Consider the following 15,898-nt stretch of genomic DNA (forward strand, 5'->3'; position numbering starts at 1 on the left):
ATATGACATAGGGTCCCTGAGGAAATGAGAGATTTGTTAGAAGTATGATTCCTTTTATTCACCTCTCCTCCAGGGCTACCTTCAGTCATCCTGATCATATCTGGCCATTGGACCCAGATGACTCTGAAGGAGACAGGAAGGCTGATGACTTAGCACAGTGCCCCCTCACTCAAATCCAATTCGAGTACTTGTCATGGCATCACCTCCCTGATGTCATGGTCTTCTTCGAGAATGAAGGACAAAGCATCAGCATTATCATCTTTTAAAATCTTTTGTTTCCTTCAAGACTCTGCTCAAGCATTACCTTCCAAGCCTTTCCTGTTCATCTCCTAGTGCCTTCCTTCCCCAACATTAAAGATCTAGGTTATCTTTCTTGGCTAGATTATAAGCCTCTTGAGGGCAGGGACTGTTATACAAATGTTTGTATCACCAGAACCTAGCCGGGAGTCTGATCCTTATTAAGTAGTTTATTGCATGATTGGAAGGGAAGGAAGTGAGTACTAGGGAAGCAAACAGCATCAGGAAAGGGCAAAAAAGATACATTAAAGGGAGCTTGGGGAAGGGTGCCAAAGACAAATTTTTATTAATCAAATTTGCATATTTTTACTTAATAAAAGATACCAGTACTTTACTGACATATTTTTTTAATAACATTTACACAGCACTTTCCATATCACTGTTGACTACTTTACTCATTTGATTAAGCTTTGTCCTTTTGAGAGCCCTGTGAGATAGGTTTTATTATTAAGAGAATTATTAATTATCATTATTTATTATTAAGAGAAATGAAGTGATTTGTCCAGGGTCACCCAGCTGTTGCAGGATTTAAGCCAAGGCCATTGTTTTCTCTACCAAGCTCTTCTCCTCCCCAAGTCTGATCACCATTCTTGTGAGGGGGAAGATCTGGCCCAGAAGCCATCCTCCCAGTGCCCCAGTGTTCCTTCAGGTGAACGAAATCCTCATGGTCCACTCATGGTGTTATCTTTTCCTCCCTCTAGGCGAGAGACCCTTTGCCTGCAGCTGGCAGGACTGCAGTAAGAAATTTGCCCGGTCCGATGAGCTCGCCCGGCACTACCGTACCCACACAGGGGAAAAGAAATTCAGTTGCCCCATCTGTGAGAAGCGTTTTATGCGCAGTGACCACCTGACCAAGCATGCCCGCCGCCATGCCAACTTCCATCCCAGCATGCTCCAGAGGCGAAGTGGGAGCAGCTCCAGGACAGGCTCGGTCAGTGACTACAGCCGCTCGGATGCCAGCAGTCCCACCATCAGCCCCGCCAGCTCACCCTGAATCTACCTGGACTGGGCAGCAACAGAACCCACCATGCACTCTATGGAGTCTGAGTTGTGTTGCACATGTCTACAACTCTCTTGCTTGATGTTGCTGTTTAATTTTTTTGTTTGTTTGTTTTGGAAAAAGAAATAGTTCAGTTATAGCTTGCAGTCTCAGCAAATGCTTGTCACCTTGCTCCTGTGGGTGGCTGAACTAACCTTTACCAATGGACGGATTGAATTCATTTCCTGTACCTAAATATTCCTTTTGTTTTATAGCCATATGCTTCTTGTTAACCTATATTTTTTTTAAGAGAAAAAACATTTTTTAAAAGCCAACAACAACAAAACTTTTCTTCACCTCAGGTGTCAAAGCAGATTTGTAAAAAAAACAAAAAACAAAAAGCAGAAAAAAAGAGAAAAAGTAAAGAAAGAAATGAAAAAAATACAAAAATAAAAAAATACAAATTGCACAATAGAAACAACCATGTGATTAAAATTCAACTATGTTGAACTCTTCCCCCCCACCCCCACCCCTTCCCCTTTCTCAGGGATGGATATTTATGTTACACAATAAGTAAAGTGAAGACACACCCTTAACTGCAGCCTTACTCTGTAAATAGATTTGCACTCAGAAGTTTTCTGTTAGATTCTTTCACACACTGGGGAAAAAGACAGACAATGATGATGATGATGCTGATGATGATTGATGATGATGATGATGATGATGATGATAATAAAAGAAACGAGGACTGGAAGCTAGTGCTTGACTGGTCAGTTTCATAATGGAATTGCGTTCTTTGGGTTTCTGTTAACACCAAACTCCGAGGTCTGTGAGCCATGACCCATGTAGGAAAACACTGCTCTCTGGTCTTGCTTCCGGCTCTCCCCACCTCCCACCCCCTTACCCCTGCTCCCAAGCCCTTGCCCATTGCTTCTGAGTGCTGAGTCTGTAATACTGGTTATTTCTTCAAGATAGGATCCCACTTCCAATTATAGAACAAAAAGCAAAATTCTCCCCACTCAAGGTCTCAGTTGAAGGCTCTTTAGACCTTGCAGAGACCCCCCCAAAGTAATGCCTTAAGCCTAACTGACAAAGGGAAGAAAAGCCACAGCTATGCTAAGGCACCCACATCTACCTAGACATGGTATCACCCCCTGCAAAGGCAGCCTCTCCTTGGCCCTGGGGACCTTTTTCCACCCAAGTGGTCAAGCTCTAAGCATTCTCTCTCCACTGAATTAGCAGGAAATGCTAAAGCCTACTGAAACCAACTGAGGTGCTGAGAAAGCAGAGTATGGAAGGAGTCCTCTGCTGGCCCTCTTCCCCTTGCCCCCCCTTATTAAGGTACTTATCCTCCAGCACCCCTGGAAGCCACCGAGATAGTAAACTTGCACAACACAGGAAGTTCTTCTACCCCCTTGCAACATCACTGCGGTGAATGGCAAAAGCAAAAGAACTTTTTATTATGATAGCATGTTCTCTGACTGGAAAAATAAAAGTACCCATTTTTTTAAGTATCAGAAAGTGTTTTTAGCTCACCCATAGTTCAAAAATCTCCACTGATTCTTAGAACAGTCTCAGGGCTGTTTGCTAAGGCATCTTCCATGTAAGAAAAAGGGAATTTGAAAGAGTAAATTTTAACTATTAAGGCATTTTATCAGATGTGTGAGTAGCCAGTGTGCCATGGAGATATATACATATTCATATATATGTGTATATATACATATACATATGTGTATATATATAGTTATATGTTAAATATACATGCACAACACACTGCACAATTTGCATTTTACTGCAGAGATTAGAACATGATGACTTGAAGACATTTTTTTTATGGGTAAAGTGAACTGACCTATCAAAATTGTTGACAGAACAAACTACAAACCCCACCCCCTCCTCCAACATTTTTTCCACAAGGAACTGTGTAAAGCATTACAGGGCTTTTTCTTACTTGTCCTAAGCTGCCACTATTGGGGGGGGGGGGGAAGGAATCATCCAGCCATACTTATAGCCATCCTTATATCCCTAGGTCCTTTTCCCATACTCAGGGTTAGCTTCAATCAAAACTGAACTTTTATGATCATTCCCATATCCCTTTTCCTTAATTATATTCCTTCCTCTCAGACCCTTCTTTCCCTCTTCCCAACTACAGGACAAGTGATTCTTCAAAAGTTACACTGAGCATTGTAGAAACTTCCAACTTCTGCTATTTTTCAGAATATACTTCACTTTGCCTAGGAAGAAATGACCGTCATGTTAAATGCAGTGACCTGAGTTATCAACAAGTCCTTTTGGTTCATCTGGATTAATTCATAAGGAGTTTCTTGAACTGGGGGGGGTCCTTAGGACCTCTATTTTGCTTTTTTTGATTTCATATTACTGTAAGAATGGAAATGCCATAGAGTGTAGCATAGCAAAGAAATGACAACCAACCAACGGACATAGATATGTGTATACAAATATGTCTATACACATATAGTATCCTGATCTATAGTATCCTGTTTGTCATCAAGCAAATGTCTCCACATTCCAAAGGAGTTTTAATTCCTCTCTCATTTTGCTGCTTTGCATTGTTCCAATTGCCAGTTTCTAATTTTGTACTGTATGTTAACTGTGATAGGCTAATAATATGTTAGAGGTTTCTAAGTAGTTTAATAGGTACTTATATTTAACAGTTGCATTGTTCATAACGTTTCAGTTGTGTGGTGGGTGACTACTTAAGCCCCAGTTTGAAGCATAGATGCTCCAGTCTTTATACACATATTTATGTATATATTTACATACACATATGTATCTATATTACATGGATATAGATGTGTATATATATGTGTATATATAAATATATATACATATATATTTGAAGCTATTGTCACCTGGCTTCATTTTTAATAATTATTCTCATTCATTTAGACTGGACCATTTTGTTGAAAATGAAGGTTCAGAAAGAGAAGGAATATAATGTGATAATGTGTTTATAAAACAGTAGGGAAAGACAAGCTTAGGGAATTATAGCATATTCTACCCAACAGGTTATCTCAAAGGGTGTAACCCTGAAGGGCAAATTTAACATGTTTTCCAAAGAGGTTGCTGAGAAAAATCGATATTTTAAGACACATTTCAAATATTGGGAATTCACATTCCAGGCTAAGGAGTAATTATCCCAAAGTCTTTTGATGTTGTAGTCACTGAAGTAACCCCACAAGCAAATAGAAAGGAAGATGAATGCTTCAGGGTTTTTTTAGTTTTGTTTTTTTCTATGACAAGTGCAAATGCTTTCAAAGCCATTCACAGAGGGGCCCAGAAGTGATTTTCTTTCTGCTTATTATATTGTGATTATTGAGATGCATTTCCAGATACTATATCTGACTATATATGGAAAAAATAATAGTGAACTCTTAGGATAATGAACTTGTTTTTATTAGTGAAATAACAGGTAGGAGAGGGAGAGGAGAAGGAAGGTTTTCTATTCCCAAAGAAAGCACTTTGTTTCATTTTCACTTCATTGTAGGACCTGAATAAATGGCCATTCTGTCCACAAGATGGAAGGGCAACATTGCCTTAATATAGGATTCTACTGTATCATGGAAGTCTGAATACAATGATGCGGTATTGGTCATTGCTAGGAAAGGAATCTAGCATTGTCTTCATTTCTAAAATTATTTTGATCCCTTCTGATGAAATGAGAATAATGCCCTAGAGGTGAGTAATCAAGACTCTTTTGGATTCTGAGACATAGTGATGGAACTACTGTTTGCTAGTGGGTTGCAGGGCCTAATTTCTATTGTCTTGTCTGAAGCTTTCAGGGTTTTAAACTTTGTCCCATTAGCGAGATTTAGGTTATGGGCAAATAGAATTCTCCCATCGGAGTAACATTTCACCAGAAGAAGAATTCAGAAGAGAATTCATGTGGCTATCAATATATCTTTAACAAAAGGGAGTGCAATTTAATAAAAACAACTTAGCCTTAGTAACTTAGGCCTCAGTTGAAACAAAAAAAAAAGAGCAAACTTTTCCTTAGGAAACAGAAAATTCATCTGAAACAAGTAGCCATGTACCCCTCCCCCCATTATGTGAGGACTCTTTCACTCTTTATGTGTTTGGGAGCCACTTCAGGTGTCTGTGAAACTAGTGTTTAAAGTGGACACCTGAAAATTGTAAAAAATTGAGAACTTTTTACCAAGGCAAGGGAGAATTTAAAGGGAATTTGCCCCACAAGAATTTCAGCTGACCTTTTCTTGAACAAAGTGGTGCTGATCCATTTCTGGTGGTTTTTTTGGAGGGAGGGGTTGGTTTTTGTAAGGCAATGGGGTTAAGTGACTTGCCCAAAGTCACACAGCTAGGTATTCATTAAGTGCCTGAGGTCATATTTGAACTCAGGTCCTCCAGACTCCAGGGCCGGTACTCTATCCACTGTGTCACCTAGCTGCCCCACTGATCCATTTCTAATTTTTTTGACTTTAAAACTTTGAAAGTCACCTCATATCCCTAGATAAACCTGTAGAAATAGTTTTCTTATCTTTGGAGAAAACTGTGTCTAATTCTAGAATGCTTCCTGAATCCTAACAGCCATAAAAATAATAACATGGATAGACACAATCATCTTTATAAAGGGCTTTGAGATCCTTTTTTGGAAAGGTGCTATGTAAATGCAAAGTATCAGATTATTCCAATATATAGTCTGTATTATGATAATCTTAAACTCCCAGAATGGAGTGACTTGAGGCTTCCAGACAAATTGGGGGACAGATATTTTGATATATTGCTTTCCCATGTGAGTCAACACTGGTTCAGTGCATCAGAAGGCATGGTTTGATCCCCTCTCCAGTTCTTAGGAAAATTTTTTTTGCCTTGGTAAGCAGAGACAATGGAGATAGTTTGGTTTTATAGCTTTAAGCATCTACTAACAAATGGTTTGTGCCATTCCATCAATGAAGCTAACGTTTGAGTTTGAAGGTATGGGGTGGAACAGGCAGTTAATGATACAGAATGGCGTTTCCCTGTTCTTTAGCCTGAGTCAGGAGGCAAGTACCAGAAGGCAAATATCACCATTAAGAATTATCCCTTAAGTGAAACCTCTATTTCCAACAACAATAGCAATCCATTCCAGCTCTGACAGCAAAGCCGTCAACTAGGGTGGGTAACACATTTTGTGATTTCTCACCAAAGTCACTTTGGGGAACTTTGAGAGACTACTAGACAATTGTTGTTATGGTAGAGCTATAAGCTCACAACTAATCAGTTTGGTTGATTTGTTTCCATGGAATCCAGGCAGTTCTCCCAAAGAGTCAAGGCCTTTATATCTTGGTTACTTTGCAGCCAACAAGGAATAGCAGAAAAATGATAAGAGATGACTTAAATCAGTAGTGTCAAACTCAAAAAGAAAAGAAGGGGGTCATTAAACTGTATATAAGGATCCAGGAGCTGTATTGACTTCAAAAACCACATATTAGCATTATATATGTTCTGTTGTATTTTTATTTATTTTGTTAATTATTTCCCAATTACATTTCACTCTGGTTTAGTAATGCCCTACATATTTGACACCTCTGACTTAGATCATCTTTTATGTTTGCTATCCAAAGACTTAAACCATAATACATATATATATGTATATATGCATATATGTATACATGCATTTTATATATCTCATATATACATATATGTATGTGTGTATGTGTACATGTATGTGTATATGTATATGTATATGTATATGTATATGTATATGTATATGTATATGTATATATTGATACAAATAGTTTTCCTGACATTGGAACTCACTGACACTGAATTTTAGTGGCTTGTTCTGGAGACATTCTGGTGGATTTCTCACTTGGTTTCTGTTAAGAAATCCAACTTATGATACTGATAGGCAACATAACCTAATTGAGAGAGGTAGCTATTTATTTTATGGAGTACAAAATGAGGTTTCTTAGATGATTTACTTTATTATTGTTTATATCCCATATTAGTATAAAGAATTTTATTTGACAGAATATTTGAATCTTGGGTTCATTCAAGTTATAAACGCCAGATTGTATAGATTTCATATTATCACCCGAAACTATCAGGGCATATTACTGACTGTTTTCTCCAATATGGCTTTAAAATCTTCCAATTAAAACAAAAAAATCGACACTCTTCTTTTAGTCTGTATAGTGTGAATAGCTTTCTTGCCCCATCTGCCCTCACTTCTTTCATTTCATCTTGGGGGAGATGTTAAAATCAGGAAAACAAAAACAATGATAAGAACTCTGCTTTCTGATTTGGAAATCAAATTTCTTAGATGAATTCTGAAGAATTCAATTCCTATTAAAATTTGTTCCCTTCTGCTCAGAATTTGAGAGGCTTATTAGCCAACTTGTCTTTGAACTGATTTTTCATCCCTCATTATTCTATGAAAGAAAGTAAACAGGATCATTTTCCCAAGGCCTGACCTAGTCTAAGATTCTAGCTGAGTGGGAATGGGAGTGAGGTACTGAAGTCTAAAAATTTACCTTTTTTTGATGCTTTAGAGAAGGTGAATTTTCCTTGCTTTCAATCACTACAACCTTGTACGGTCAGAAAATGTATGACCAAGGATTCTGGTGGGAATAAGAACAAGGATCAGGGGAATTGTATTCATATGTATGGAAGATGAAAAACAATTTTATTCCCATTACCTTGAACTGATTTTGTAAAATCAGTTGGCATAGAGTTTCCCAGGATCACTAAGGGTAATAAGACAAGGGTCTCTCTATTACACAATTTATGCTTGCATCTGAGTTCTGGGGGGTGGGGAGTCACATCTTGATATGTGAGTGTACAGACAGATTTAATTTATGTATAAATGCACAAGGCATAGGGAACAAATCACCTTCAGATCCCTGCACACAGAAATTCTGTCCTTTCCCTTTTTATGTGATCTTTGAGGGAACTACTTGTAAGTAGTCACGAGCAAAATTGAAGGGTCCTAGACTGTTTCCATAAAGCACACATCTTCATTTCTGTCTGAACTTAAATAAAAATTAGCAACACACCAATGCTTCCAAAGGTCCCTCATCAACTTTCCAAATCACTACATTAAAGTATTACAGTTGTACAGTTCCATACTGGTCTACATGTGCTCTGCTGTAACTTTCTATGTATTTTGTATCACATAGATTATATATTGTAATGATGTCCTATGCAAAAAGAAAAAATTAACAGAATTGTAAAATATATTGTCTTAACTTGTTATGCATGTTTAGTGATGTTTACATTTTGAAATAAAATTTATAATGAATTTATCATTTTATTGAACAGTTTTCCTTTGGGGGGAGAGTAGAATTAGTCTGGGGTATAAAATTAGCTACTTTCTTAAATGAATAAATTGAACTTGTTTAAGAGGGAGAAGTTTGAAAGTCTCTGGTTTGGAGACATTTTGTAGGCAAAATATAGATGAGGTCCCTTTTAGCTTGAACTACTAATCTTAAATAGTGCTTTAGTGAAATTGATTCTTCTTTCCATGCATGAATTAAAGAACTCAAATATCAGTTTACTTGTCATGCTAAAGAGAAAGAAATCTAAGGAAAGAGAAAAGGAAGGAAAGAAAGAAGGAAGATAAGGGAAAAGTCAGGGTAGAAACATTTATTTTTTTAAATCTTCCTTTAAAGTAGAAAAAATAAAATGTAGAAATAAAAATTACACAGAGCTAATTATACATGTTCATAGTTTAAATAACAACTGAGGCTTAAATTCAATTCACACATACAGTAAGGCAGACATGACAGATTTTTCCTTTACTCCCACTCCCTCCAGTCCCAACTTCACTCCCCTCAATCATCCCACCTGGTATATTTGGAATGTAGTCTCTCCTGGCTGGAAAATTCAATAAAAATTTAATGAGCTAAAGTATTTCCCTTTTCAAAGCAGGATGCCATGTTATTCTGAAGCCCATTAAATGCAGTAGCTACATAAAGGGGGGGGGGGGAAGAGATGAGAGTGAGAGCTACAAAACTGGCACTAAATAAATGATGTCACAAAGCTGGGGTCAAAAGGAAACACACCCAATACCGGTCTTACTTGAGAAGAGAGATACCCCTGTTTTAAGGAAGGAGTCCTAGGACAGCAACTAGAGTAGCATCCCTTTGATAACTGAAAGTAAATGTATTAGCCTGTTGACTGATACTCCTACATATCCTTCAGCAATTTGGATGCTACAAAATATTCATTTAACCAGGTCAGGATGGAAGAGGTGTGACCAGTGGTGTGCTGGTAAATGTTAGGAACCAGATCACTGAAAAGCATGAGGCACAACTTTTAATTGTTAATCCTATTCTCTTTAAACTCCACATCACTTGACCATCCATCTCCTGGGTCCTTACCCAACCATATATGATTTTCTCCAATCCATATTTTTATTTTATTTTATTTTTAAATTTTATTTATTTAAGGCAATGGCATTAAGTGACTTGCCCAAGATCACATAGCTAGGTAATTATTTAGTGTCTGAGATCAAATTTGAACTCAGATCCTCCTGACTCCAGGGCCAGTACTCTATCCACCATGCCACCTAGCTGCTCCAATTCCATATCTTTAAGGCTCTCTAATGTAGACCTTCCAGCCTACAACTCCACTCACTAGAGTGGCTATTCTGACCCCTCATTCTCTAGAGCATTTACCCTTTAAATTAGAATTAGTAGCTATTGTTGTCCTGTTGTATATGGCTTTCTCATAGTGGATGGAACCATAAGTTAAAAAAGGCAAAATAGTATTCTGTAGAAACCCAGTCTTTATAGGTGGAAATTCAATGAAGTACTTAAAGAAGTAGGATTCTAGGGTCTAGACTAGAGGCTTCAGTTTCTGAATATCAACATTCTATTTGTGAAAGGCACTAACACCTGAGAGATCTGAGCAACCATGATTTCAAATATCTCATTTCTATTTAATAACAGAGAACACTGATGCCTTCCCACTTTGTAAAAGGGACCCATCCTGCATCACCCCATTCATGATAGGTAATTCTGGATGAAGTGACCCTATATGACCCTATATCATCTATTAAATAACACTTAGAGACCAGTAACAATTGAGCAAGTAATTTTTAAAAGTGCTATAATGATATCAGGTTGCTTACTGTCTCAGGGATGGGGCAGGGGAGGGAGGGATAGAATTTGGAATACAAAAGTTAAAAACATGCTAAAAATTGTTTTAACATGTAATTATGGGGGCAGAGCCAAGATGGAGACAAGAAGGGATCAAGTCTTAGGCACAATCTGATAAAACTCGAAACTAAGGACTCTAACTAAACTTTCGAGAGACAGAACCCACAGAGGGACCCAGTGAGGCAGTTCTCCTACTCAAGGTAACCTGGAAAAGAGCAGAAAGGCTCTGCTCCCCGGGGTCGGAGGGGCAGCCCACCAGAGGGGTGGCCCGCCAGAGCGAAAGAACTTCAGCCTCCCGGAGGCAGCCCCAGGGTGCTGGGAGCTGCGGCTCACACAGCAGCAGGGGGGAGTCTCCTGAGTTGCACCCTGGGGAGCACCAGGCACAAAGTGAGGGAACAGCGGGGACCTCTGCCAGAGCAATCACGTGGAGCCCAGCCCTCAGGGCACACAGCGAACAGCTTGGTCTTTCCGCAGCCCAGATCCAGGAACAGAAGCAGGAGGAGCTGGTAAACAGGAGCCCCCAGGGCATGAGCCCATTGAGCTGAGGGAGGGGAGTGAAGAGAGACTGCAGAGCTCTGTCCTCTGCCCCTGGAAAAGGACTCTGGGGCTCTGACCACATTCAGATCCTGATCCCAGTCTAGGCCCCTCCTTAGAACAGCAGGGCCCCCCCACCTCAGTCCTGTGGCAGAGGGGGGCGCTTATGGTCATTCACAGACCAGGAGGGAGGACAGAGCCTCACACACTGAGACCCTTGTGGGAGTGTCCCAAAAGCTCAGGAAGCACCCCAAAACCAGGCCCAGGCTGGGAAAATGAGCAAGCAGAGAAACAAGAGGAAGATCATTGAGAAATATTTAGCATATGAACCCAAGAAGGATCAAAATACTCAGTCTGAAGATGAGGAAGTACAAGCTCCTGTATCTAAAGACTCCAAGAAAAACAGAAATTGGGCTCAGGCTATGACAGAGCTCAAAAAAAGACTTTGAAAATCAAATGAGGGAGTTGGAAGAAAAACTGGGAAAAGAAAGGAGAGAGATGCAGGAAAAACATGAAAATGAAGTCAACAGCTTAGTCAAGGAAATCCAAAAAGAGGCTGATGAAAACAGCATGCTAAAAACCAGCTTAGGTCAAATGGATAAAACAGTTCAAAAAGTTATTGAGGAGAAGAATGCCTTAAAAAGCAAAATTGGCCAGATGGAAAAAGAGATAAGAAAACTCTCTGAGGAGAACAAATCCTTCAGACAAAGAATAGAATTCAGGGAGACTGATGAATTTACCAGAAATCAGGAATCAATACTTCAAAACCAAAAAAATGAAAAATTAGAAGAAAATGTGAAATATCTCATTCAAAAAACAACTGATATGGGAAACAGATTTAGAAAAGATAATTTAAAAATTATTGGAATACCTGAAAGTCATGATCAAGAAAAGAGCCTTGACATCATTTTCAAAGAATTACTACAGGAAAATTGCCCTGATATCCTAAAAGCAGAGGGAAAAATAGAAATGGAGAGAATCCACCGATCCTCCCAAGAAAGAGATCCCAAAAAACCAACCCCTAGGAATATTATAGCCAAGTTCCAGAACTCCCAAGTCAAAGAGGAAATATTACAAGTACCCAGAAGGACACAGTTCAAATATCATGTAGCTGCAGTCAGGATCACACAGGACTTAGCAGCAACTACACTGGAAGCTCATAGGGCTTGGAATATAATATACCAGAAGGCAAAAGAGCTTAGAATGCAGCCAAGAATGAACTACCCAGCAAGGCTGAATGTCCACTTCCAGGGAAAAAGATGGACTTTCAATGAACCAGGGGAATTTCAAATGTTCCTTTTGGAATGGCCAGAGCTGAACAGAAGATTTGATCTTCAGATACAGGACTCAGGTGAAGCGTAGAGAGTGGAAGAGAAGGGGAAAATATGAGGGACTTAATGATGATGAACTGCATGTATTCCTGCATAGAAAAATGACACTGATAATACTCATATGAACCTTCTCAGTTAATAGAGCAGGTAGAAGGAGCTTTTATAGTTGAAGCACAGGAGAAAGCTGAATTCGAAGATAAAATATGGTGTAAAAATGGAGTCAATAGAAAAAAAAGGGAAATGTAATGGCAGAAAGAAAAAGGAGAGGGGTAATAGGCCGAGATATTTCCTATAATAAGATTTTTTTTATTACAATGAGCTATTCCAATGATATGGAAGGGGGGAGGCAAGGGGGAATGAGGGAACCTTTGCTCTCATCAGAGGTGACTAGGAGAGGAAACAGCATATATACTCAATGGGGTATAGACATCTGGAGTAAGAAGGAGGGGGGAGCAGGGGGAAGGGGTGTGGATGTGAGTCATGGAGGAGAGGATGTACCATGGGGGGAGAGTGGTCAGATATAACACATTTTCTTTTTTACTTCTTGCAAAGGACTCATCATGACTTTTTCTAGATTTCCCCGACAAAGTTTGATCTAAGTTCCTATAGTAGAGGTTATCAGTGCATTTCCTATCACTCTACCAACTTGGTTTGACCTTCAAAGCTCAGAGATTTATTGGATGTTTCAGCTAACCTGGGATTGGAAGGCCTATCCAGGACCATGGGGCCAGGTGGATTCTGGGCCTAAGGGGTGGTATGGGGGATCAGGGTTTCTTGGCCCCAGGACCAGGGATCTGTCTGCTGCACCACTCAGCGACCCTACAGCAGAGTCAGAGTGAAAGGAGAGAGAAAATATAGTACATGGTAGTGGAGAAATAAGAAAGGAGGGAGTTGCGATCAACAATGGCAATGTTGGAAAAATATGGAAGCAACTTTTGTGATGGACTTACCATAAAGAATGTGATCCACCCATGACAGTTGTTGGTGTTAGAACAAAGACTGAAGCACATTTTTTATTATTATTATTTGGGGGAGGGTGCAGGGCAAATGGGGCTGGGTGGCCTGCCTGGAGCCACATAGCAGGGTGATCTTTAGGTGTCTGAGGCTGGATTTGGACCTAGGTGCTCCTGGCTCAAGGGCCAATGCTCTGTCTGCCACCCAGCCACCCCTACTATGATTATTATTTTATTTTATTTTGGGTATTTTTTTCTTCTTTTGGGTTTTTGCAGGGCAGCGGGGATCAAGTGGCTTGCATATCACACGGCTGAGTGATTGTTGGGTCTACGGGGCTGGATGTGGGCTCGGGTGCTCATAGCTCCAGGGCTGGTGCTTCATCCATTGTTCCACCTGGCCATACCTACAATTATTACTATTATTTTTTTTAATTTTAATTTTTTTTCTCTCCCCTTTACTTTATCACCCAAGCAAGTCTATATTCATGGGGGGGAGGGGTATTTTGTTTACTCTTAAACAAGAATATTTTATTAATGTAAAAAAAGCATTTGTACAAAATGAGAATTAAAAAAAGAAAAGAAAAGAAAGCAAAAAAAAAAGAAACATGTAATTATGGGTAAAAATAAAATATTATTATAAATACTACCTCTTTCCCAGAAAAAAAAATGTTTTGTAAGGGATCACTTTGAGGTTGTTGATTCTGGACATTTCTTGGTGCCTTCTAAATGATACATCAACCCTGACCTTTAAGGACAAAGACCTGCAAAAACATGAGTCCCACAAGAAGAGAACCTTTAAGATTATCTGTTTTAGATCTTTCAGGGTTATAACTGATTTTACTTCCCACTCAGACATATTTGTAGGTGATTTGTAAGTGAGAACTATTAGGATACCTAGAGAGAGAGAGAGAGAGTGTGGTTAGCTGAAACATCCAATAAATCTCTGAGCTTTGAAGGTCAAACCAAGTTGGTAGAGTGATAGGAAATGCACTGATAACCTCTACTATAGGAACTTAGATCAAACTTTGTCGGGGAAATCTAGAAAAAGTCATGATGAGTCCTTTGTCTAGCTCAGATTGGCTGAGGGAAGCAGACAGGGTCTGTGGATACTGCCCCATAGCAGAACAGAACACAATGCACAGCGATCATTCCAGGTAGTTCTGAGCACCAAGGTTAAAGACCCATTCCAGGGCTCCCACAGTCCCATACTCCAACGAAGATAGATGCCAACTAGAAACCTTCTAGCCCACTGTTCAGTCCCAGATCACAGATTCAGGGCAGAAAGAGAAGGGAACCTATGATCCACAGTGTAATTCCAGATAGGGTGTCTCTGGGATATTCATTAAAAAAGTAGGGAGTTCAAAAGCCAGAAGCAATAGAAATGCTGTGACTTAGACCTCAGATACAAAACAGGGTCTTGCTTCCAATGTATGTTAAGTCTACAGGGTGAAAATCTCAGACCAAAACAGAACCTATAATTCTGCAGCTCAGAGACAGCAAAGCTTTTCAACTGATTGATGGGGCAAAATCCAGCAGTGATCTACTCTAGCTCAAATTCAAACCCAAGTCAGGAACATGTAGAAGTGGGAGAAAGAGGGATCAATCATACTTTAGATCAGACAACTCTAGGAGCACTGAAAGCTCAAGCTCTCCAGCTTACCCATAACATCCTAGAATAATACAATATTTAATAACCCAAGAATGTGGCAAAGACCCTCCTCCCACCCTCCACCAGCAGTATGTCAGGGCCTAGTCCTAACATCAAATCCAATTGGAAGAATGGGGAAACAAAAAAGAACTCTATCATTGTAGAGATAGGAATACTCAAGACACAAACTCAGAAGAAAAGAATGACTCCAAATCATATAAAAGCATTGCCTCAGAGAAAAATAAAGCTGGAGCACAAACTCAAACTAGAATTTCTAGAAGACATGAAGCATTAGTCTAAAAAAGAATTAAACAATATTTTTAAAATGTGGAAAATACCTGAGAAAAATTTAGAAAAAAAATGAGAGCAATGGAAGAAAGAATTAGAAATGGAACTAACAAAATATTGCCTAAATAACAAATTCCCTGAAAATTTCAGTGAATCAAACAGAAAATAATGATTTTGTAAGACAACAAGAAATATTAAAATAAAGTCCAAAAAGTCTGAAAAAAATAAAAGAAAATATAAAAATATTTCAAAGCAAAAAATCTTGATTTGGAAAACTCAATGAGGATAAAAAGATTAAGGATCACTGGACTATCTGAACATCATGACTAAAAGGGAAAAAAAAAGGAAACTAGATATCACTTTTCTAGAAATATGAAAACTGCCTAGATCTCTTAGAACCAAAGGGCAAAGTTGGAATGGGCAAAACTCCATTGGACACTTCCTGAAACAAGCCCTAAAATGAAAATCCCAAGAATATCATAGCCAAAATCCAAGGTTTTTTGGGTTAAAAAAATTACCCAGGCAGCCAGAAGGAAAGAATTCAAGTAACAAGGAACCAGAAACCACACAAGATTTAGCAACCACCACTTTCATGGAGCAAAGAACTTGGAATACGATCTTCCAGAAGACAAAGGATATGAACTTACAGTCAAGAATAGCAAATCCAGATATAAAGCTACAGGGAGGAATAATGAACACTTAATGAAATATAGGATTTCCAAGTATTCCTGATTAAAAAAAAACAG

The 15,898-nt window shown here is 39.0% G+C and overlaps 1 protein-coding gene across 1 annotated transcript in view; it reads left to right on the plus strand.

The window, feature by feature from the left end:
* KLF13 (KLF transcription factor 13) overlaps positions 1-10,242 on the plus strand; it is a 105,160-nt gene extending 94,918 nt beyond the window's left edge. Inside the window, exon 2 of the mRNA XM_074234271.1 lies at positions 999-10,242. Coding sequence (XP_074090372.1) covers positions 999-1,291 — 293 coding nt within the window. The 3' untranslated portion in view covers positions 1,292-10,242. The remainder of the gene's footprint in view (positions 1-998) is intronic.
* Positions 10,243-15,898: the final 5,656 nt, after the last annotated feature.

Source organism: Macrotis lagotis, chromosome 4 (genome assembly GCF_037893015.1).
Source record: "Macrotis lagotis isolate mMagLag1 chromosome 4, bilby.v1.9.chrom.fasta, whole genome shotgun sequence".
In the NCBI taxonomy this organism is placed as follows: domain Eukaryota; kingdom Metazoa; phylum Chordata; class Mammalia; order Peramelemorphia; family Peramelidae; genus Macrotis; species Macrotis lagotis.